At 40.1% G+C, this 24,807-nt stretch overlaps 1 protein-coding gene across 1 annotated transcript in view; it reads left to right on the top strand.

The window, feature by feature from the left end:
• SLC7A1 (solute carrier family 7 member 1) overlaps window positions 1-24,413 on the top strand; it is a 47,713-nt gene extending 23,300 nt beyond the window's left edge. Inside the window, exons 4-12 of the mRNA XM_014061718.2 lie at window positions 282-435; window positions 2,812-2,933; window positions 3,860-4,082; window positions 6,810-6,949; window positions 7,800-7,902; window positions 10,095-10,306; window positions 12,171-12,337; window positions 15,292-15,400; window positions 16,421-24,413. Of these exons, the coding sequence (XP_013917193.2) occupies window positions 282-435; window positions 2,812-2,933; window positions 3,860-4,082; window positions 6,810-6,949; window positions 7,800-7,902; window positions 10,095-10,306; window positions 12,171-12,337; window positions 15,292-15,400; window positions 16,421-16,530 (1,340 nt within the window). The 3' untranslated portion in view covers window positions 16,531-24,413. The remainder of the gene's footprint in view (window positions 1-281; window positions 436-2,811; window positions 2,934-3,859; window positions 4,083-6,809; window positions 6,950-7,799; window positions 7,903-10,094; window positions 10,307-12,170; window positions 12,338-15,291; window positions 15,401-16,420) is intronic.
• The last annotated feature ends 394 nt before the right edge of the window (window positions 24,414-24,807 follow it).

Below are 24,807 nucleotides of genomic sequence, written 5' to 3'. Positions count from 1 at the left end.
CATAATCCAAAACATAAAATTAGTAGGAAAGGGGCCTTATCTGTGGCATTTACTGGGTATTATTGTGTGTAATCTGAATGAAAGTTTTGGAGAATTTCCTTTCCTTGCCTCTGTTTCAAAAAAATTATATGAGAAACTAGCAGCTGAGAAATATGTTGGCAAAAGCCTTTCCAAGAATAAATTGGGAAATGTTGAAGCATTTCTTTCCAAGAATATATATATTTCTTCTTGGTGCTTATTAAATAGCTATAATACAGTTATTCACTGTAATTTCTTTTTAGGACTTCTGACTTTTGGCGTGAAAGAATCTGCAATGGTTAACAAAGTGTTCACTTGTATCAATGTCCTCGTCTTGGGCTTTGTGATGGTGTCAGGTTTCGTGAAAGGCTCAATAGAAAATTGGCAGCTCTCAGAAAATAGCTCACTTTCAGAGAAGTATGTTGGTTCTTATTTTTTATATAGACATATCTAAAATAATATGTGCATTCGTGGCTTTTATTTAGCACACACTGTCTGTGTATCGGGTATGAAAATAAGAGAAGTGGGCACATCAGGTAGTTGATGGAGACTAAAACTCAATAATACACAGATAGTTCAATTAACAAAAATCAGTCTCATGGCTGCCAGGCTGCTGATAGTTTCTTCATATGGGGCTCTTTGAATCATAAGTGGTTCAAAGCTCAGATAGTTGCAATAAGTTTTCACTATATTCTGTTGCTATAGATAGAAAAGTGGGACATGGTGGCTCAGTGGCTAAGACGCTAAGCTTGTCTGTCAGAAAGTTTGACAGTTCGGCGGTTCGAATCTCTAGTGCCGCAAAACAGAGTGAGCTCTCGCTACTTGTCCCAGCTTCTGCCAACCTAGCAGTTCGAAAGCATGTAAAAATGCAAGTAGAAAAATAGGAACCACATTTGGTGGGAAAGTAACAGCGTTCCATGCACCTTCGGCATTTAGTCATCCTGACTACATGACCAAGGAGACATCTTTGAACAGCGCTGGCTCTTTGGGTTTGAAACGGAGATGAGCACTGCCCCCTAGAGTCAGGAATGACTAGCACATATGTGCAAAGGGAACTTTTACAATTAGATTCTGTTGCTATAGATAGAAAGTAATTGTATACCTGAAGGCATCCTTTTATTTACAGGAGTAGTGTTTCTGTTGCAAATAAGATAAGAAATAGCAGCTGCTCCTGAGTTGACAGCCTTACCCAACTTTCACCATTCCATCTAAAATTAATACTGTTTGTAGAGGCAGCCCCATATATGAATTAGTAAAATTGTGGTTATTCACAGACTTCCTGTGTATGTTCAAATTACACATAAAATCAAAGGCTACAGTGTGGGGATGCCCATTTTTTCACTTCATGTTATGTAGATCTTGCAGAGTTTGTGACCAGCAGACGAAAAGTCATGCTCTGTTCATCTTGCAAAAACTTCCGCCATAAAAAGAAGCTTCTGTACTAAGAAGAATGAAATATTTGAAATGTCACTGCTGCTTTGCAACATTGAGTTCCTCCCCTATTACCTCCCAAGCAACAGTGAGAGTTTTTCACCAAACAGAGGGCCCTTTGTTAGTCCTGGTTTAATATACTGAAATTTTGACAGCCAGGAAGGCTGCCTCCTTTTGTGGTTGATCTAAGAGAAAAGCTATAATTCTCTGTGCCATGGGTACATTGCCTCTTTCCCTTAAGTCCTTAAGATGTTGCCAATATTTAGCAAGTAAATTATAATTGGCAGATTTAAGACCTGTTAAGGAAAAAAAGGCAATGGGAGGAATCAAGTTAGAGAAAAAAGGACACATAACTTGAGAAATGCATTCTAGTTATGCCTACTTTCTTCTTTGGCCATGTCCATTTTCATCCTTGCCTTATCCTCTTGTTCCTAAGAATTGGAATATGTTGATTGACTCCCAAAAGGAGAGAATGTCTAGAAGGTAGCAATTATTTTTGCCCCTTTAATCAACCTAATCTTGAAAGTGCTCCAAGACCTTGTTGTTTTTGCAGGAGAGAACAATTTGCATGGACCTAAGACACTTTATATAATGCTAGACTTTTTGTATAATAAAACCTTGACTCTACTTGGAAACAGTAAAAAGAAATTTAAAAAGAGAAATAATAAAACCTTGGAACCAAATGGACCAGCAAGTTTGTACTGTTCTTTGGGCACCACCGTAGAAGAATTGCCTGGCTAAACTCCTTAGTACATTTTATATAGATTAAAAACACAAGCTAAGACAATTAAGATTTTAGTGAACTTCTGTATGAATTTTAAATTGAACTAGATAACTCTGCATCTAAACTAAACTGAACCTCCCCTCCCCTCCTCTATGGACCCAGAAGCTAATGACAGCATATGCAGGTAATCTTATTGTTATTTAATTAAAATGATTAATTTTTTAAAAATGGTCATTCAACTTGTTCCAAAATCTGAAAATAGCTTTGAAACCAAACTTTAAAAATGAAGAAAAAAAAATGACTCATCCTGTCCAGTCCTGTTCATATTTACAGTGCACAAAAAAGGTCTTATTGAATTTGATGAGTGTTTTAATATATTCTTGGATTATTACAGATTGATATTAATATGCTCAAAGCTAGAGGTCCATTTATTCATGCAGTTGTTTAATGGCACTGCGAATGAGTCCGGGGAGGCTGTTCCACATAAATTAATAATATAGTAGCCATTTAGTATTGATGAGTCAGCTGTATTCTATATCTTGGTAAAGTGAATTTGCCCTGTTGGATTTTCATAGTTGCAAGATGCTCTTGGAATTGGGTAATCAGAATCATTTGTGATTTCTTGCTGCTTCTTCTAGTTCCACAGAGAGTCTACGGGGTGGTGTTGGTGGATTTATGCCATTTGGTTTTTCTGGAGTTCTTTCGGGGGCAGCTACGTGCTTTTATGCATTTGTGGGATTCGACTGCATTGCCACCACAGGTAAGGTAACAAAAAATAAATAAACAAACTTCTTTTGAAAAATAATAATTTCTATTCTTCATTGTGTACCACTCACTAGGAGACTCTGAGCCATCTTTTCCATTCTGCTGCAGATTCATCTCTTAAAATAGTTCCTGCAGCTCTGCACGAATGGTGCTTCTTCTTTTCAGCATGAAATATATTATATTTACATACAGATTAGAATCTAATTAGATTCTTGGAGAAGGGATTCTGTGTTTTAAGACATAAACAGTAGAAGGTGCTTCTGGAACATGAACTTGCATCAGAATATTACTTTCAGCTATATTTGATTGAATGTTTAATTATACCATACAGTGTGACACTGTACACTTCTACTCTGAAATAAATCAACACTGTAAAATGTAAACAGTAGATCACTTCTTTATGCCAGTTTTGGATATCATTACTTCTTACTCTTAGTTTCATTATCTTATAATTAAGCTCAGAAATGAAGTTATAGTAATATATTCTTAGTATTTAGACAACAGCAATAGAAGGAATCCTGAAGTTTTATATTGCATTGCATAATTTTAAACTACAAATTAAGATGTTAAATCAAACTGTACAGCTTGATTCTCAAACATGTAAGTTATTTACCTAGGCAAATACTTTACCTTTTAGCATGATATACAAATGTAATGAAATGTTACATGTTTCATAAATAGTTGTAGGTTTTCCTTATTGGAAACAATTGGGCAATTCAGGGAAATAATTCCTAATAACTTTAAAAGGATTTGTAAATTGCATGCTCTTACAGTACATTTAATATGCTACTGATAACTTTTAATTTGGTGAAAGAGTTCATTTTTGCTTTCACTGGGGGAAAACATGTCAAATGCAGTTTCTTCGGTGAAAGAAAATTAAATCTGCCTTTTGTAATCTTTGGGTTATATCTCCTTTTTTAGGTGAAGAAGTAAAAAATCCCCAGAAAGCTATTCCAATAGGCATAGTGGCCTCACTTTTGATCTGCTTTGTTGCATATTTTGGGGTATCGGCTGCTCTTACTCTCATGATGCCTTACTATCTGCTCGATAAAAATAGCCCACTGCCAGTTGCTTTTAAGTATGTGAAATGGGAAGGAGCAAACTATGCAGTTGCTGTTGGGTCCCTATGTGCTCTTTCTACAAGGTAAGGACTATAACTTTTTCCTTTGCATACGTGCGGTAAGAGTGTACTCCCTGACGAGTGTATTCATCTTTAAATAAAACTGTTCATGGCTGATTTAGGAATTGGCTTTTTATAACTTGACAGATTTTTAGGAGCCGTGGTGGCAGAGTGGTTAGCATGCAGTACTGCAGGCTAACTCACTGCTCACACTAGAAGTTTGATTCTGAGCGGTTCAAGGTTGACTCAGCCTTCCATCCTTTCGAGGTCAGTAAAATGAGGACCCAGATTGTTGGGGGCAATATGCTGACTATATAAACCACTTAGAGCAGTGGTCCCCAACCTTTTTATCGCCGCGGACCAGTCAGCCTTTGATAATTTTACCGTGGCCCGCTGAGCGCGCGCAGGGGTGGGGGGGGCGTTGTTCGCGGTTTCGGTGGAATACGTCGATGACCAGCGCTAGTAGCGTAGCCTTGCGCAGGCGCAGTTCAGTATGGCTAGCGTAGATAGCGTAGCACAAACTGCGCCTACGCAAGGCTACGCTACTAGCGCTGTCTACGCTAGCCCTACGTAGCTGCGCAGGCGCTCTTAGGTTTTTTTCAGGAATCGGCCAGCGCTGAAGCGCTGAAAAGGAATGAGAAGGGCGGCGCTGGACACAGGGGGGCGGTGGGCCGCTGGTGACGTCAGAGTGCCACCAGCGGTCCAGTAACACCCCTTGTGCCAGTTAGCCCTAATTTGCATACAGAAAGAAACTATGGCCCCTGGCCGCTGCAGCGATCATGGCCCCCAGCCGCTGCAGCGATCATGGCCCCCGGCCGCTGCAGCAATCATGGCCCCCGGCCGCTGCGCGGCCCGGTGCCAGGTACTCCACGGCCCGGCACCGGTCCGCGGACCGGGGGTTGGGGATCACTGACTTAGAGGGCTGGGAAAGCACTGTGAAACGGTATATAAGTCAAAGTGCTATTGCTATGCTTCATAGTTGGTATATTTGGAAAGATGAGTCACTTAGTAACAGTTTACAATTTTACCCGTATTAGTTAAAGGTCACTGATAAAGCTTGTAGAAGAGGTCATTGATTCTACCTCTAGTAAGTCTAAAGCTCTGGGAGAAGGGGGAGAGGGTTCACTACCAGTCATTGGAGACAAACTCTTCCAATCTGGTGCTGATGCATAGAACTTAAGATTTTCAGAGTTCCTAGACTGTGTCTCCAGAAACCATGCTGATTAGGAATTCTGGAAATTTCTAATCATACATATGAGATGGGGGCAGGGGTGAAATGCTCTGAAGTCTGCTACTGGTTTGCTTCATGTGCATGAGCACCTAAGAAGCCTTTTCTGAGTCTGCAAAGATAAGTAGAACAGCGAGGAGGGGACAGCTGTGCTGCACACTTTAGATTCACTAGAAAGCAGGATTTCCTGCTTTCTAGCGAGTATAAATTGCGCTGCACAGCTGATTGTCGTAGAGCTGATTGTCAGAACTTTTCTTTTACTTTTTAAAAGCATTTTTAACTACTGGTTCAGGAGAACTGGCAGTAAAAAAAATGCTAAAAAAGTTTTTTTTAAAGTTCCAACAATCAGCTGTGGGACAATCAGCTGTGCCTTGCGATTGTCAGAACTTTTTTAAAAACTTTTTTTTTACTACCAGTTCAGGTAAACTGGTAGCATTTCACCCCTGGACGGGGTGGTGACTGATAGGGTACTTGGTCCATAATCACAATGTAATTGGGCTTGGTAGAAACTAGTTGTGTCTCTTCTGAGATGAAATCCTTTGGCTACGCGCTCCCAGGAAATTTTAGTTATGGCCTTCAGAGCCCTCCTATCATTTATCACTAATTTGTCATTTTTAATGTGAAAAAAGAAGAAATAAACATAATCATTTATTTAAAGGAAATGGAATTAGATTTAGCTTTTATCCAGCCTGGCTTATCCCTTTATCCTGTCCTACCTACTTTTAGGAATTCAAATCCTAGCTCTCACTCATAGGCCAGAAAAGGTTCTAAACATAAAAAACAAAACAAAACCCCATGCCTATTTCCTTCAGACATTGCCTCCAATGCTACTTGTTCAAAGTTTATCATTAAAACTAGTACATAATTTTTTTTAAAGCCCACTTTTATGTATAGGTGGTTCTCAACTGGTGACCATTTATTAGTGATTATTCAAAGTTACAACTGTGCTGACAAAAGTGACCCACAACTAGTCCTCACACTTATAACTGTTGCAGCGTCCCCATGGTCACATGATCAAAATTTAGGCACTTGGCAGCTGGCATGTATTTATAACGATTGCATTATCCCAGCATCATGTGATCATCATTTGCAACTTTCCCAGCTGGCTTACAACAAGCAAAGTTAATTGGGGGGGGGAGCTAGATTCACTTAACAATAGTTATTCACTTACTGACCATGCTGATCCGCTTAACAACTTCAGTAAAATTAGGCATGACTCACTTAACAACTGCTTAGTATGGAAGAGAACCAAGGAAAAGAGTGCAGTGAGAAAATACAAAAAGAAATAGAAGTTTTCAGTTTCTTCTGCAGCAAAGATAAGTATCTGACTGATTTTTTAAATCCCATTTTCATTATGGTGAAGGTCTAGGATTCACTACTGCAAAAGAGCAAAACTTTCCCATTATCTGTTATAATTACTCTCCCAATTTGGGAGAAAGACACTTATTCCTTTAATGTTAAACAATTTTTATTTTTGTACACAAGAAATAAGTCAACATTTCATGTTTCTTGTCTTTTTCTAGCCTGCTTGGATCCATGTTTCCAATGCCTCGGGTTATTTATGCGATGGCAGAAGATGGATTACTATTCAGATTTTTGTCACGTATCAATGAGAGGACAAAAACCCCAATGTTAGCTACAATAACCTCAGGAGCTGTTGCAGGTATGAAAGATTTCTTAAGAATGACTGAAGTAATTACTAGGTCCCCCACCACTCTATGTATATGGGTGTGCATATTGTAAAGACACCTAAGGGACTTGGTGGCTCAGTGGCTAAGATGCTAAGCATGTCGATCAGAAAGGTCGGCAGTTCAAATCCCTAGCGCCGCGTAATGGAATGAGCTCCTGTTACTTGTTCCAGCTTCTGCCAACCTAGCAATCTGAAAGCACATAAAAAATACAAATAGAAAGATAGGAACCACTTTGGTGGGAAGGTAACAGCGTTCCGTGCGCCTTCAGCATTTAGTCATGCCGGCCACATGACCACGGAGATGTCTTTGGACAGTGCTGGCTGTTTGGCTGAAACAGAGATGAGTACCGCCCCCTAGAGTGGGGAATGACTAGCACATATGTGCAAGGGGAACCTTTACCTTTATTGTAAACACATGCATTTCATAACTCCATAAGGAGAACACCTTGCGTCTATAAAGCAGATCAAAATTAATGTCACATGTTCTAATGCACTTTAAGTGCAAATATTTTTAAGGTTGCAAGACTTGCTCATTCAGAAATAATATTACTACTCTTACTCATGGTACTGTATAAGTCACGCACAACTTGACATTCAATTTGCCTTTTTTTGAACTCTGGTTTTCTTGCTCCTTTCTCACGAATTTTACACCCTCTCCTGGGAAACAGAAGAGCGTGTTGGCTCAGAAGTATGGATAAGGATTAAATTGTCATGATTCATCAGGCTTGTAAATGAAATAAAAAAAATATCTTGCCACTTAATTCGTGTCTTCTCTCTCTCTGCTTCTCCCTCTTCCTTCCCCCCCCCTTCTCTCCGCCATTAGCTGTCATGGCCTTTCTCTTAGACCTCAAGGATCTTGTAGACCTGATGTCTATTGGGACACTTCTAGCTTACTCCTTGGTGGCTGCCTGCGTCTTGGTACTAAGGTAAGAAATGATAGCATTGCTGACAAAGTAGCCTCAAACATAGCCCAAATTTGCTTTCTCAAAAGGTATTTAATTTTAGTTTTTATTACCTACTGAACTCTTGCTTAACAGCAGCAGATCCTAGGAAATATTGGGAAGAATCTGATATGCTAGTCAGTGCAAATGATTCTCTACAATGAAAATCCGTTTGAGGAGCATCGTTCGACTGCCCTCCCAGGATCCCGTCTGCTTCATTATTGGTGCAGAGAGCTTTGTGTCCCATCTGCTCTGCTGCCCTTGGGAGAGGTTGTCTTACCCTTTCCATGTACATGCAGAATAGATGTTTGGACTTTTATCTCTGTTTATTTTGGCAAACTGCTTCACGTAAGACTTAGCAATACTGTTTTTCCCCTTCAGCTTTCGTTTTCAAGAGTTAGGGCTTTATTACAGCTTCATTTATTAAGTTAGAGAAGCAGTTGTATAGTATGAGAAAGGACATTGTGTTTATATGAAGATGAAAAGCCCAATATTAATATTATTAGAAAGCTTACTCTACCACTACATAAAAAAGCTGCAGAATTAAGCAGACGAACAGCAATTGATGCTGTTCACCTGTTTAAAACTGCAATTGATCTAGGAGATGTGGTTGTACAATCAGAGGTGCGTTTCTAACCTGGATCAGGCGAACTGGTAGTGGCAGTGGTGGGAGGCTCCGCCCACCCTCCCGGACACTTCTGAGCATGCTCAGAAGCATTGTGCGTGTGTGTGAGTGAACTAGTAGTAAAGTACCATATTTTTGGAGTATAAGACACACCTTTTTCCCCCTCAAAAAAGAGGGTAAAAATCTGGGTGTGTCTTATACACTGAATGCAGCATTTTTGGCCTACCGAAACCCTGCCCCATTTGCAAAAATGGACATGCAGAGGGTTTGGGAGGCTTGCAAAGTGTTCCTGGGGGACGGCAAAAAAGTGCAAAAAATGGGCCGTTTTTGCCCCAGCCTTCAGGAGCACCCTACAAACCTCCCAAAGCTCTGCATACCCTTTTTTGTGTGTGTGCAAAAAAATGAGGGGTGCAGAGGGTTTGGGAGGCCTGCAGAGTGCTAAATCTTTTTCTAAAAATTTACCTCTTCAAAATCATGGTGTGTTTTATACTCCTGTGCATCTTATAGTTCTAAAAATACAGTAAATTGAAACTGACCACTGGGTACAATGGCTTAAGGACGCTGGATCTGCCAACCAAATATGATCAGCACTCTGCAGGTTTGAGCTCTGTATCACTGCAGGACAGAGTGAGCTTCCGTCACTCGCCTCTAACTCCTGCCTTGCCCACCTAGCAATTCGAAAGCACTATTGCAAGTAGATAAATGGGTACCATTCTGGTGGGAAAGACTAGCTGCACAGGGAGAAAGGGAATCAGCACTGGACCTGCCTGGAGATGAGGCAAGATCGATTGAGGAGCCCAAAATTTGTCAACAACCCAAATGTTACTAGTCAGATAAGGTGCAAGCTAGTTTGCCCCCTGGGATGCACCGTGAATAAGTGTGCAAACGCAAAACCGAACAAACTAGCAATTAGGCTGTCAGAACTAGTCTATAAAGTGTAGATCTCCCTGATGTATGTCAGATAAAATAAATAAATAAACAGTTGATCCCCATTTTTTTTAAAAAAATGAGCCTCTATTTTTTTCTCTGCAATTTTCACTGTTCCCTTGAGAGTTGAACTTTAAGTGCAAACTGCAGATTGCAATAAAACGTAACACATTTTTTTCAAGAGCGTTTTTTCCTTGAGGACAAATATAGTAGTGTATAATACCTGAGTAGCACCTTGATCAAGCTATCAGAATCAGATTCGCTAAAGAAGACGGCAGTTTTAGCCTTATTCCTGGAAATACAGTTTTGAGATTTGGTGGGGCATTTACCAGAGCAATAAGGCTGTTAAGAAGAACATAACACATTTAATATTAACATTCTGTCTATATGTAGCCTTGGCAGTTCTATAATTTGCATTTCATTTTATGTGATTCATGGAAATACACGCAATGAAATCTAATACTTGAAGTTTCAGTTGACAATGATACATTCTCCCTATTTTTTCCACTTTTCTACTCTCTTGATATATTCTTGAAATACTCAAATAAAACAATCCAGTGGCATGTTTATAATTTCAAATACTATACTACTATGTGTATGCTATGTTTGTTTGTTTTTCCTATAGATACCAACCTGAGCAACCTAACTTGGCCTATCAGATGGCTAGTACTACAGAGGAGACATACATAAATGAATCTGTGAGCACAAGTGAATCTCAAACTGCGTTTCTGCCGGAAGAGGAAGAGAAATTATCCTTAAAAGTTCTCATCCTCCCCCAAAATACAGTTCCTTCCAAACTTTCTGGGTTCATAGTGAATGTCTGTACTTGTGTCTTAGGTAAGCAGCTGGTTCCAAAAAACTAGTGTTATTCTCAAGCATTGTACCTCTGACTGCTGAGTTTCCTCTCTGAAAAATTGGTCAGTGAGTTTGCTGACGAACTGAGAATGTCCTCTTTGCAGTTTGTGCTTTGATTTAGCTGAATTCAGAATAAAACCATTGTGGAAATTAAGAGATGCTGCTGAGAAAACCCCTGGAAAAAAACAGGCAGGGAATTGGCAAGTGAAAAGTCGAAGGGAGCCCATTAAAGAAGCATACAATACACCAGTGTTTTTCAACCTTTTTTGTGCAAAGGCACACTTTTTTCATGAAAAAAATCACGAGGCACACCACCATTAGAAAATGTTTAAAAAATTTAACTCTGTGTCTATATTGACTATATATAAAGTGTTTTTCCCACGGCACACCTTACACTATGTCACGGCACACTAGTGTGCCACGGCACAGTGGTTGAAAAACACTGCAATACACAACAATCCTAATTCAGGTAGTCCCCACTTAACAATCCTAATTGGGACTGGAATTTCCGTTACTAAGTAAAATGTCTGTTGGGTGAAACATATGACTTCTACTACTTAGTGATGGCAATTCCAGTAGTAGTAGTTCCGATTGTGGCTGTTAAGCCAGGGCCACGCTGTCCCTGAGTAAGGATCTCATGCTTTCTCCTGCCCTGCTGTACCTGCCTCCAACTCCCCCCACCTGCCTTGTCAGCAGTGGGAGAAAGAAGGCAAAGGTTAGGGGGGAGGTGGCAGAAGGTTGGTCAGCCAAAGGGGCAGAGGTTGAGAGGAGGGGGAGATAGGTGGGTGAGGGGAGTTGAAGCCCAGCCTGTGGTTGTCAATGAGAGAGGGCTGCCAAGTATCCAGATTTTGATCATGTGACTGTGGGGGTGTTGCAATAGCTGTAATTTTGAGAAGCAGCCATAACTACCATTTGTTCGGTGCCCTCATAACTTCAACTTCAAGGGTTGCTGAACAAATGATTGTTAAACAAGAATTACCTGTAGATGAGCTTTTTGCTGCAGGACCTTTTTATACTGCAGGACCCCCCAAGTGAACAGAATTGAACTAGTGAGGAGCTGGCCGGTGCAAATGTGCACACCTGGGTTATAGATCAGTGTTGGCGAACATTTTCGGCACCCGAGTGCCAAAAAGGGAGCACTTTGTGCATGCGTGTGCTTTGCGCATGTGTGCATGCTTGTCTAGGCCACAACAAGGAAGAGGAGCTGGCCAGGGGGCATGCACATGCTGGAAAATGAACTTGGTTTCTGGCACATGCACGCGCGCCGAGCAGCAAGTCTTCCGGTTACTGCCGCGCCTGTGCACGGGCCGATCAGCTGGCCAGCGCTCATGCCAGAAAACCAGCTATTCTGGTTTTTGGCACTGCTGCATGCACAAAAGCCAGCTGATCGTTGTGTGTGCATTCATGCCAGAAACCCGGAAGAGCAACGGATGACACCATGCGTGCCAGGCAACATGGCTCCCTGTGCCACTTCGGGCACGTGTGCCATAGGTTCGTCATCATGAGGATAGATCAACTTGCACAAGCCGTGGGGCAACATGCACGCTTCCCAACTCACATGAGTGGCGGGCTGGCACATACACATGAGCTGGCCCATCACTTGCATGGGACAGTTCCCTCCCTCCGGTCTCTGGGCTGCCAAGACATAAAGGTTGGGGACCGCTCCTCTACAGGATTCAATGAGCAAAACAGTGGCTCAGAGAAATGGATGTTGGAAGCTATGGATCCTGGGATGTCACAGATCATATTATTATTCTTCATTTAGCTAACTACAGCTGTTTTTTTTGTATTCCTACCCACCATGTTTTAACAATGCATCCAACACCTTAACGTTTCTTGTTCTCAGGTGTTCTTATTGTCAGCTTCTGTAGCTTGGCTGTCCTTGCCAAGAAGGGTCTGATGAGTGGATCAATATGGGCCATTAGCATGCTTGTTGTCCTCTTCCTCATCGGCTTTGTTTTCACGATCATCATTTGGAGGCAACCTGAAAGCAAAACCAAACTCTCATTTAAGGCAAGTGATGTTTAAAGCATGCATGCATAAAAGAAGAACTGGAGCTCTTGCTGGCTTTCTGATTGGAAAGAGAGATTAGTAGAGATCAGCCTGCTTTTGCCAGAAAAGCAGCAATGAGGGGAGATAGCAAAAGACAGTTTCCCACACAGATTGAACATGCGACCTTCAGACATGGCCTTCAGCTTTCTGGATGCTATTTTTGTGGGAAGGAGGCTTCTCGTCTTGTCTTGTCTGTTCTATTTGAATGTACTGGGAGATAATCAGTGGCATGCAAGGCTACTGTTTTTCTTTTGGTATTCCTAACAAAATCTTCCCAATAAACCAACTGATTACATTATAGGGTGGCTTCTAGAAATGAAGCCTAAATTCTTTTGACAGAACAGTAAATGAGTGTAAGTGAGTGAGTAAATATATACTGTATTTTTTGGAGTATAATACGCACCTTTTTCCCTCAAAAAAGAGGGTGAAAATCTGGGTGCGTCTTATACACTAAATACAGCATTTTTTTGCCTCGTGAAACCTCGCCTCTCCACCAAAATGGCCATGCATAGCTTGTAGGAGGTTTTCAGAGAGTTCATGGGGGCTAGGGAGGGCGGGAACGTGACCCGTCAAAACCGCGGTCCACTAAAGCGCGCCCGATCAAAGCGCGTACGTGACGTTATCAGCAGCGCGACAAATAAAATTAAAAATAAATTAAAATAAAATAAAATTAAAGCAAGCCGATTCACATAAGGGTTAAGGTTAGGGTTAGGTTAAGGGTTAGGGTTAGGGTTAGGTTTAGGGTTACGTTAAGCATTAGGGTTAGGTTTAGGGTTAGGTTAAGGGTTAGCGTTAGGTTAAGGGTTAGGCTTAGGGTTAGGCTTAGGGTTAGGTTTAGGGTTAGGTTTGGGGGGGTTAGGGTAAGGTTTTCGCGTTAATTTTAAATTTACCGCTCACAGCGTGCCGTTTTCGTCACGCTGTGATGACGTCACGTACGCGCTTTCGTTGAGCGCGCTTTAGTCTACCGCAGATTTGTGGTGGAACCGGGCGGGAATGAGCAAAAAATGGGTCATTTTTTGCTCAACCCCCCCCCCCCGAACACTCTACTAGCCTCCTAAGGGCTATTTATTCCCCCTTTTAAAAAGGGGGGGCACATTTTTGCGAAAAACAGGCCGTTTTGGGGAGGTTTGCAGAGTGCAAAAACTTATTTTTTAATTTGCCTCTTGAAAACCTTGGTGCGTCTTATACTTCAATGCATCTTATACTCTGAAAAATATGGTACATACATAACGCAGAAGAAGGAAGGCATGCCAAAAGTTGGGCAAGCGGTTGGTGACTTTTCAGATGTTGCAACTTTCAGCATTCAGTTTGAAAATCTGAGAACTGGGTTTGCTGGGTTGTAGTTATGCAATAACTCGTGGGTGCACATTTCCCACCTCGCATAGCAGAAATTGTGTGTATCCCCAAATGTTTACATTGTATGCACAAACTCATGATAAAAATGGGGGTTTGTATTCAGCATGCCTACATGATATGCAAACCTTAATTATGTATTATAACATCTGTGTTGGAGTATAGGCATTATATAGCTCTGTTTCCGTGTGTCAACTCATTCTAATAAATTGAGAGTTGCAATTATAAGTTAGGGTAGCCCTCATTTAGTGACCACAATTGGGACTGACAGGTGTCATTAAGGGAACTGATTGCCAAGGGAGAAATCATATGAGCATGACTGTGCTTTCATTTCTCCCACTCCCCCCACCCTTTCAAATGCTTATTCCAACCCTGGGATAATTAGCAAGAAAGGGAGTAGTGTTTGTATTTACATCCATTGGAGATCAAGGGATTACAAGTGTATAAGTAGGCACACAGTGGTGAATACAGTAGACATTGAAAGGAATGTGGTAGGACCAGCTTCTGTAGAATTACTGTGTTTCTCCAAAAATAAGACAGGGTCTTATTTTCTTTTGACCCCCCAAATAAGTGCTTGGCCTTATTTTTGGGGAAGTCTTATTATTTTTGAGGTGTGGGAGATGGCAAGCGTGGTCACCTCATGGCTGCTGCTATGTTGCAATATTTTTGGGGAGGGCTTATTTTAGCGCATATGCTCAAAAGCCCGATTGGGCTTATTATCCAGGGAGGTCTTATTTTCAGGGAAACGGGGTATTACTACAACATAAATATCAGAAAATGTACATGAAACAGGATAACATTCAGTAACAATATTTAAAGTCAACTTTCTCATGGAAACTCTTTATCATATTACCATAACAGATTTTCAATCCTAACAAAATAAGCTTTCATGCTAAATCTGCCGAGGAAGATCCTCATTCATGTCATTGTATGATAACAAAGGAAAGTTTCTGTTGTTTCCATACAATTTGTCTAGGTACCTTCCTGTTTTGCCACATTGAACCACTATCAAGAATATCCCCTAAAACACCATCTCTGAAATGTGACCATACTGTGCAGAATAGAAAGGATTAAATTTTTTTAAAAAATATTTGTCTAAAACTTGTGTGTATGGACAAATCTACACTTGGATAATTGCATCTCCAATGTTTATAATTTTAAACACCTAGATCAGGGCTGTCAAACTTGAAGCCTGCAGGCTGGATGCGTCATGCGCTAGCCATACCCCCGCGTGGTTTAGCGAAAGGGGGAAAAGTCACAATACATCATGCGATGATACCGTGACGATGCAGGTTTGACATCCCTAACCTAGATGAAAGCCAGTAAGCATGACATCTTTTAAAATGTATTGTCAATAGTTTCTTGTTCCAGAGAAGTCTTGCAGCATCTTATTGACTTATCCAATTAGAGCTGTACTTAGAATAACCTGCAGGAATTTGCTGCCTTGCGTACATTCACAATATTATATAGAATCAAATTATTGATCTCAGGAGAAGGTAGATATGTGAACTGGTATATTCCATATTCCTAAATGTAACCACAATTTTGCCTTTGTTTTGTAGGTCCCTTTTCTCCCTGTCCTTCCCATTCTGAGCATCTTTGTGAATGTTTATCTCATGATGCAGCTGGATAGTGGCACCTGGATACGATTTGCCATCTGGATGGTCATAGGTAAATTTCAACCGTGTGATATGATGGCATTCTCATTTGTATAGGCAGATTAGTGAATACAAGACAATTTTGAAGGTTGAAGTGGAATTCAGATTCTTTACTCTTGTGGTCAGAAGCCTTAAAGCTACAACTGAGTTGTCTTTAATATAGTATGAGAGTCTCAGGCATTAAAAAAAGATTAAAACCAAACATTTTAATAAGCATGTCAACCCAGGCAGCTGGTATGAAACCGTTGACTGTGTTGTAGGTTTTGTCTAAAACAAAACAAACGCAGATTCACACACATTTAAGACTTGGGAGTAGGCTTTAATTACTTTGATTAAATCTTTTAAAAAATCTCCAGGAATGGGCCCATGCAAGCTATGTTATGACAATTAAGTTTGTAAATATTGAAAGCAAGTAAGAAACATGGCAAGATCTGATCTATGCAGAATTAAAATACAGTTCCCTATTTTTTGGTAGAAAGCCCTCTGCAAAATATCTCTGACTTGTTTCTCAATTCAGAGATAGACTAGTCACTGGAAAAACTCCTCAGTCCCCCTTGACCATACTAAACTGCACTTTAGAAGTATATACTTAAGTCCTTGGATGTTCTACAAGACCAGGGGTGTCAAACTGGATTTCTTCAAGGACCGGATCAGCATCATAGTTGTCCTGTGTGGGGCAGCGGGGTGGGTGGGGGTGGGTAGGATGGATGGCAAACAGGACGGAGGCCTTCTGCAGCACCCTGCCAGCAAAACGGGTGCACGGGGACTGTGCCCAGCCCCCCCCTGCCCCCTGCTTTGGCCAGCAGTGTGCTGCAGGAGGCTGTCCAGGCTGAGAACAGGCACCACATTTTTGCTAGGGGAGGCAGGTCATTTGCTATTTCCAGATCTAAGCACCCTGAGTTTGGCACTCCTGCACAAGAGCCTCATCTCATTTTGTATTGTATTCCTTATAGCTAGAGATTCCTAAACTGATACATCCTGTGTGCTGCCTCACATGTTACCTAACGCTACTCCACTTTCCTCTTTTCTTCAGGCCTGGCGATATATTTTGGCTATGGCATATGGCACAGTGTAGAGGCAATTTATTCAGCACCAACGTTTCAAGAAAGAAGTATGGATAACAATATGGATACTTGTAAATGACGGCCTTCTTACTCGGGAGGTTATTGATATCACTATTACCGCACAGCAGGATACTTTTCTCTCCCAAATTCTGAAAGAACTTTTTTTATTGGTAGAATATCAGGCGGGCTCTCATGTCCCCTTTAACATGGGGATGCAGCTGGGAGGGATCACAAGGAAAACAAATACCCAGACTCGGATGCACTCCCAACAACACTGTTACTTCGTGCTGACAGCTATTTCTCTTCTTTACCCTTTGAATAGAAATTGCCTTTCAGGGTAGAAGTTTACTTCCAATGTTACTGTGGGAATAAGATTCTCAATCTTGTGAATCAATTCCTGGCTACTGGATTGGAGCACACTTTACAACATTTCTCCAAAATCACCAGAACTAAACTTAAGCAAACCCAAACCAAACCATACATAAACTCTCTTACATGTTTATAAACTGTACCCACTTCCCAAGACTGGAATGAAACAACAACAAAAAGGAGTGGTGCTATTTAAACATTGTGCTTTACATATTTAAAGAGGGGTGATGCCTGAGTTTTAGCATCCAATGTTACAGCCATCTCCTTTAGCAAAAGATGGACAAACCAGGCTTCCTGCAGTCCTTGGAGGCTTCTGTACAACCTGCTAGCTGAATTCCTCTCCTGTGCTTCACACAGCTGTGTAGCTATGAGGCAGAGTCTGTTGCTTATGGTAGAACTGCTGTGTAGAAAGTATGACTTTCAAGTATGCGGCCCTGCCAAACCAAGGACAATTGCTCGCTTGGGATGTTATTCACATTTCAGCTCAGACAGTCCCGGTCAAAGGCAGCCTCTGCCATGCTTGTATTTTAAGATAATATTGTGCGGTAAATCACCGATACGCCCTGTGGCTGAGAAGAGACAACAGTTTCCTGTCATAAAGATGGAATTAATAAAGGAGAATATTTGTAGCTCAGGGTTGACATGAAGGGTCCTTGGTGATCTCTGAACTTGCTTGTTTTCTTTCCTTACCCAAACTAGGTAACATCACCAGTGCTGGTCTAGTCTATGTTACTCAGTTTGGTTAATGAAACACCCACAAGGAGACAAGCCAGCTCAGAGAGCACCAAGGACCCCTCAAAGATGAAATTGAACACAGGGTTCATAGGTCAAACTCAAGCATTGTTTTTACTGTTATGTTTGAAATAATATATTTAAAATTAATATTTTATTGAAGGAGAGGTGTGACAAACGCAGCTTTTCTGGTACAGAGTAGGAGCCAACATTAGGTTTTTGCCTGCGGGATATTTGGGACTGTAGAATACAAGGTTCTCACCTTATCCTGTTAGGGCTGACATTTTCAAATAGTTCCATCAGATTTAAAATTCAAACTCTGTTATTTCCTCTGTTTGCCCCAGATGGGACAGGGGAAATCATAAAAGCATCTATGCAGAGGGAGAATCACCTCCTTCTAAAAATCTGGTTTTTCCAAAGGGAGGGTTAAAAGTCTGTACACCGGTCAAATAATATTGATGCTTGCTGGTTTGATGTTCTAGTAAATAGTGTAGATGATTATTGTACTTTTTTCTTTTACACTGTTAAACCTCAGAGGCTTGAATTTATTATTACTTGTTCGTGGTGTTTATGTCTAGCCCCTTGATGTGTTGTATTTGGCCAAGCTATGTGGAAAAGAGTAGCACTTAGAAGAAAGGGAATTCATTTTAATAGAGAGACTGTGCTTATTTTGTGTGAGGAAATTTAGAAAGGGGGGGGGTATTTATTTATGGCGCTCCCTATGTTTTGTCCAGGTTGCACCCTAGTGCTTGAGTCGAGGTTTTGACTTGAGGTTTTCCCATCACCATGGTGATTGCTGAGCATTTTAGTGGTTACATCTACCTGTCCGGAAGATTGGAAAGGAGCTTCTGCAGACAGTGTTGACTCAACTGGACCAATAACAAGGCAGTTTATTGTATTTGATACTTCAGCAACTTCCTTTTGCCATCACAAAAGTCTGTGAAGGCTACAATTACAATGATGAAGGTGTTCTTTTTAAAGGGCTTCAGCGTTGAACAATTGAGAAATGCACAATTTAGTTTGAATCGGCCAGACCTTCCTCAAGTAAATTGGCCTGCTCAAGGTGATTTGGGAAGCCCTCAGGGCTGGTTAGAAAATGTTCCTTTTAGATGAAAATTTATATGTGACTTGAAAATACCTAAAACTTTGTGTTTTGGGTTCTTCTGGATGGAATCCCATCAGGTCATATGAAACCTTGCTTTAGAGTCTGTGAGGAGTGAGATGGAGCTTGTTTTGAACTCTTCATTCTTAGCTGAATCAACCTATGTGGATTGTTTCATACATGATAAAAGTCCTTTGCAGAAATCTCTTCTGTATGGTCACATTTCATATCATCCATGCTGATTCCAACCTTTTACTTATTATTAAATGACACCCTATTACATGGACATCCAACCTTTTGGCTTGCCAGGGCCGTAATGAGTGAAGATGATTTGCCTTGGGCTGCATATCCAATATATTATATAGTTAGTATATACAAATATTAAAAGTTTATGATCTTGTGATCTTGTCGCATTACTAGCTGTCCAGGGAAACATGCAGGCTGCAGGCCACAGGTTGAACATGCCTGCCCTACTGCATCACTGTCTTTGAAAATGGCCTAGAAAGATGTTGTCAGATTTTCTATAAAAGTCAAATTACTTAGTCATTAAAATTTAATTTGAGAAGGGTCCCTAAGTAATTTTTGGAAGTGACTTATTTTTTCCCCCTTTTGTTTTTCTTAAGTAGATAAATCCATACTGTGTGTGGGCAGTTGATAAAACTGAAAGCAGCCTGAAGAATGTGATTCTCAATTTGGCAATTGCATTCCCAAAGGACAGTAAATCCGTACAATATAATTTAGTGTGGTTGAATTGCATTGTTTAGTCCAATTCATTTTTAAACTTATTGATAGACCGTGAGTTAATGACCACAATTGGGACTGGAATTTCAGCCACCAACAGATGCGATCATTAAAAAAAGTCAGCATGTGACTGGATCAATTTTTCATAACCATTTTACTTGGTTGTTAAATGAGTTATGCAGTCATTAAGCAAATTCGTCTGCCCCTATTGACTTCACTTGTCAGAAGCTGGTTGGGAAGATTGGAAATTGTGACCATGTGACCACAGAACGCTGCAACTGTCTTCAAACGCTTAAATTGTGATAACATGACTGGGCAACAGTTGTAAACTCGAGGACAAGTCATAAATTACTTTTCTTCAGTGCCATGAATTTGAACAGTCATTAATTAAATGAATGGTTGCAAGTTAAGGGCTACCTGTACTAGGGAAAATAGTATTAGAAAAAGCCTTAAACACTGGATATCATGTTTGGTTCTGTGTGATAGATACATGCATCCAGTAAAAAGCTGTTCCTTTTCTGATGTGGCATTTAAGGAAATGATTTTGGAAGGAAATTCTGTCACACGTGAAGGAATATTTAAAAAAGTTTTTCACACATACATCACTAGTGGGGGGAAAAATCACAGATTAACGAAAACAGTCTCCTGGGATAACGGCTCTCAAATCTTCAAATCTTCAACTGTCATAATTCCCATAGTGTAGGGAATTTGGGGAGCTGAAGTCCGCTACATCCAAATGACACCAGGATGCGAGACATTGTTCTGAGTAAGGTTGACACATATCCAAGACTTGAATGAGTTTTGCTTTTCCTCTCACTTGAGATTCAACAACAGGAGATGTTAGGCCTGGGGAAAAAGTTTTCTGGGAGAAAGACTTGCCAAGAACTTCTTGTGGGATATTCTCATTATGGCTAGCTGCTTTTGTCTCTATGGAGATGTTTATAGCTCATGGTGGTATACAGAGACTAAGACAGGGAGCAGGGAACAACCCTGGACCAGTAAATATAAAGTGCCCCAAACAGGGAACCCACTTGCTCCTGGTTCTGAAATCTCAATGGAGAAACATGCAAAAGCTTGAGGTCTAATGGTGAAAACCTAAATGCTGCTGCTGTAAGTTTGCTAGAGTGAAGAATATTTGAGCTCATCTTTGTAAATATATGAGTAACTTATTATTTTAATATTAGGATTATTTTGTATAGCTGCTGGACGCTTTGTATACAATCCTGTTCTATAGTTTTTCTCAAAATATACAGCTCCCTCAAAGAAAATGTACAGTTTTTCTTAAGGGAAAACTTCTTAAGGAAAGGACTTATCGATAATTGTGGTTTTGAATCTATGGAAGTCACTACTACTATCAGGAATTGCCTGTTTTGAAATCTTAATAGGCTTTTATTAGCCTAAATCCAAATTTGCAAACCCTGTGTGTGCAGAAGTAAAAAAAAAAGTGGTTTTCAATAACTAGATACTCTTCAAATGTACTTGAACTACATGTTTCAAAACTGGCATAGTAGTCTGAAGTTTTTAATTCTCCATACCTGGAGGATATCTAATTGGGAATAATGTTGCTTCCTTAATGCATGGGGTGGGGAAGAAACATGTGCAACATAAAACAACATTGACGATTTCTACTTGATCAAAACATTACCATAAAAATAAGTTTTACTGAGTCAGATTTATGCAAATTAATCTCCAAATTAATTCCAGTTACAACTCCAGCTTTTCAAGAGCAACAAATTGCTTGCTCCTCAGTTCCTTCCAAAACCAATGGCAGTTATCAAAAATCTGGTAGCACCTTTTTCAATTAACCAATTTTATGAAAAGGTAGAAGCTTTCAAATGTGTTAGAAAAAGTGCTGCCAGACTTTTCTTTCCTGCTGCTACAGACTCGCATGGCTATTCTCTTACAATGCTGTTTATATAAATACACTATTTTCGTGCATTTGCAAGTTATTGTGAACAAAAATGCAATCTATTTTGTTAATATTTTCAATTGTTAAAATTTTACAATTGTCTTCAAAGTATTTTATTTAAATTTGTATATTTTGTACATTATTTCTGCCTTTCATGTTTTATTGTCACCTTTTCATCTCCATATCTGCTTTTACTCAGTGTGTTGATAAATAAGAGATGTCTCACCAGTGTTCAGCAAGTAGTAAAACTTTTAACTTAGCCAGTAAAAACTTGCAACAACAATTTTCAGCTTTCTATTTTTATGTCCATCAATTCTATTAATCCTCATGTACTTAATGGAATTGTGTACAAACACTGGATCGTAGAACAGTCTGATAAGGTGAAGATTTCTAATTCCTTTTATTAAGCCATTTTTTTAAAAAAAAGAAATACTTTATTAAATATGTTTTTATCAGTTTGTGAATGGATAATTATCAACAGGAGGAAGCAGACTATAAGTGGCTTTACTTATATGTAGAATCAATATGCTTTCAAGGGTGCTTTAAAAGAAGCCAAGTTCAGATATAAGCATTAACAGAATTTATATTATCACTCATTTAGGTAGGACCAGTTTCCATATTACCTTCATTGTTTTAACAGTACTGCAGGCTGGTTGAACATCCTTTATATGCCACAGCTTGAATGTGTATGTGAAACTTTGTAAGCCCATTATTTTATTGGGAGTAGAGGAGAGAAAAGATGATGTATGTGTCTGACTTTCCTGTTAAACAGCTCATCCTCACCTTTTGTCACTTTCTGATACATTCACATATATCTGCACCACACATACAGAGCCTGCACAACATGAGCAACTGGTTGTGGGAAGAACTGTTTGTTCTCTGTCACCCACATGTGCTAGATTTCCAATAAGGGATGTGTGTATTGAAGCCTGCTTTCCTGGATGAATGCCATATTTGGCAAGGTCAAAGTGCTTTGTATATATGATGCTGTCTCAAATAATTGCTGATTGCAATCTGTTGCCTTTCAGTATGCATATCCTATTTTACTACGTGGTGTATTTACAGGGTAACAAAATGAAACAATCTTACTTAAGTTGTACAAAAGGAGTTTTCAACCTGTGTGAAGCATTTACCAAATTCAGACATATGTTGTACAGATACTATGTTGGGGGGTTCTAAATTTGAATTCTAAGTTTAAATTCCAAATTCATGCATGCAGCTTGGACTGTTGTAGAGTTAAATATGCATGTTATAGAGGGTTTTTTTCCCCGCAGAGAGGAAGGGAATACGGTAAAGTTCCATTGATGTTTATCTTCACAGTAATTAGAATTTTTAGTTGGTTGAGATTTACGGTCCTAAAAACAGCGTCTTAAGAAAGAATGTTCAATGCACTATTGAAAAGAGTAAATTTTGCTTCTGAGAAATTGTACATAGGGTAGTGCTACACATTTAAATTTTATATACTACTGAAATTATATCATTGGTGCCTTCTTGTGATACTGAAGGAAGTGTGAGAGCTTTAGAAAAAGTTAACATGGAAATATAATGAGTAGGTTTCTCCCCCACCCTCCCTGTCAACTTCTTATTGCAGTGTTCCATGGTCTGCTGCCCTTTATATGTAGGGGACTAAACAATATGGCCAGTGGGCACCAGGTTGGGAAAGCATGTTTTAACTCTCTGATAATAAGTTCATAGTAGATCGTTCCTCTTTGCGAAACTGGTTAATATTTGATAATACATTTGTGCAAGGCATTTGAGGGAGGTGATTTGCAGGCAACCTTTCTTTAAAGTATTAACACAGCCATAGCCTTCATAAGGCTTGTGTGGGTGTTTTGAAAGATGTCTCTGCTCATCTGCATTTGTGTGTAGAGATGACACAAAAGGACCATCTGAAAGCTGTGAATGTACATCCCATGTACAGATAACCAGCTGGTAGCCTTGAAGAGCTCCTCTCCTCCCTCCCTCCCTCCAGAGGTGGGTTTCTGCCAGTTCCGCCGAACTGTAGTAGAATTCAGGCCTGGGTCGCAGAACCAGCAGCGTTTCTCTGGTGTCTTCTGCTGTTGCCAGCATGATTCTGTGCATGCGCAGAGCAATTTTTAGTCGCATGCGCAAGCAATGCGTGGCCAGTGCGTGTGCAGTGAACCAGTACTAACTGGTTTAGGAACCCACCCCTGCCTCCCTCCCCCTCCCTCTCTCTGCAATAGTAATGTAAATTACCTCTTCCAAATGTTTCACACAATTCTGATTGTTACAGAGACTCATGATAAGGAATAATTACATCCTGTAATGCTCCTTATTTCTGAAGCAGAGGCCAAACCTTATGAAAACTGTGCCTGACTTTTTGTTAAAATAAACAACAACATTCAAACCTAGAATTCCTCAGGGTATATTTTCTCATTCTTCTTGGCATATATCCTAAGAAAAACCCTACCAAGTTTATTAAGTTTTCTAGATGGTGAGGGATCTTAACCAGATCACACTCATGCTTTGTTTTGCAAAGGCTGGAAGGGTGGTGAGTGATGAAACGACTGGGTTCCTCTCATTTCTGTTGTGCCTTTCAATGTACTTCTGCTCCCGGCGGGTACAAAGAATCAGTGTGGCACTCTCTGGAGTTGTATGTTACAATCTGTTGGAGAATATGATGGTTTCTTTGGGAATACCCACCTTTTGATAATCAAGAAGCCATGAAATAATTTGTTCATATTTTTACTGAGTAAAATGTATATAAGTTTTTCTTCTATTTTTCTAATGATTTTCTCAGAATATATAATGGGTTCAAGATATAGTTCCTTAAACCTTGATCCTGTCGGATGCTTCTGCCTCTTCACTGGAGCTTCTGGGTTTGTTTGGATTTTGGCTTCTCCCTTCCTTCCTTCAAATACGAAGCTTTGTTTTTTTACTTTATATGTGAAACTTCATTTAGAGCAAGGCCTCTGCTTCAACAACAAACCTCTGTTGAGGGATGCTGTAAATGTCTCCCTTTGGAGAGTGAGGGTTGTTTTTTTTTTACTTTAGAGATCAATTTGTAAATACGTAAAACAGCTTGAAATTTAAATGATGTTAATTTTGTCTTGCCTGTTCTAATAAATGTTTCTGTTTAAACAAATAAGTTGCGTGTAATTGCTGTTCCGTGTAGGAATTCAACTTCTGAATTTTGCCCTTTTGTTTTCAATTTCTAAATAGCTCTCCTGCTTAAGACAGCTGTGGCCTTAATATCATTTTTTCAACCATTTAATTAACATACATTTCGTAGCATGGAATGTGCTGTTGATCTCATTTTTCTATTCCTACCCCACCCTCCAGGGGTGGGCTACCGGTATTACTGCCAGTTCGCTTGTGTGCGCTGTTCAATGTAAATTGTTCTTCACGCAGGCGCAGAACAATTTACAGTAAACTGCACTTGCAGTCACTAAAATCCAAAATGGCGGCACCCAAGCGGCAGCGAGGGAACCGATTCAGGGTTCTGCCGGTTTTGCGACCCAGGCCTGAATTCCACTACCAGT

The sequence above is a fragment of the Thamnophis sirtalis genome, unplaced genomic scaffold (genome assembly GCF_051295495.1).
Source record: "Thamnophis sirtalis isolate CommonGarterSnake01/CBP01778 unplaced genomic scaffold, rThaSir2_p1.2 scaffold_8, whole genome shotgun sequence".
Classification (NCBI taxonomy): domain Eukaryota; kingdom Metazoa; phylum Chordata; class Lepidosauria; order Squamata; family Natricidae; genus Thamnophis; species Thamnophis sirtalis.
The sequence above is the reverse complement of the archived record's forward strand: the minus strand, read 5'-3'. Positions and strand labels throughout refer to the sequence as shown.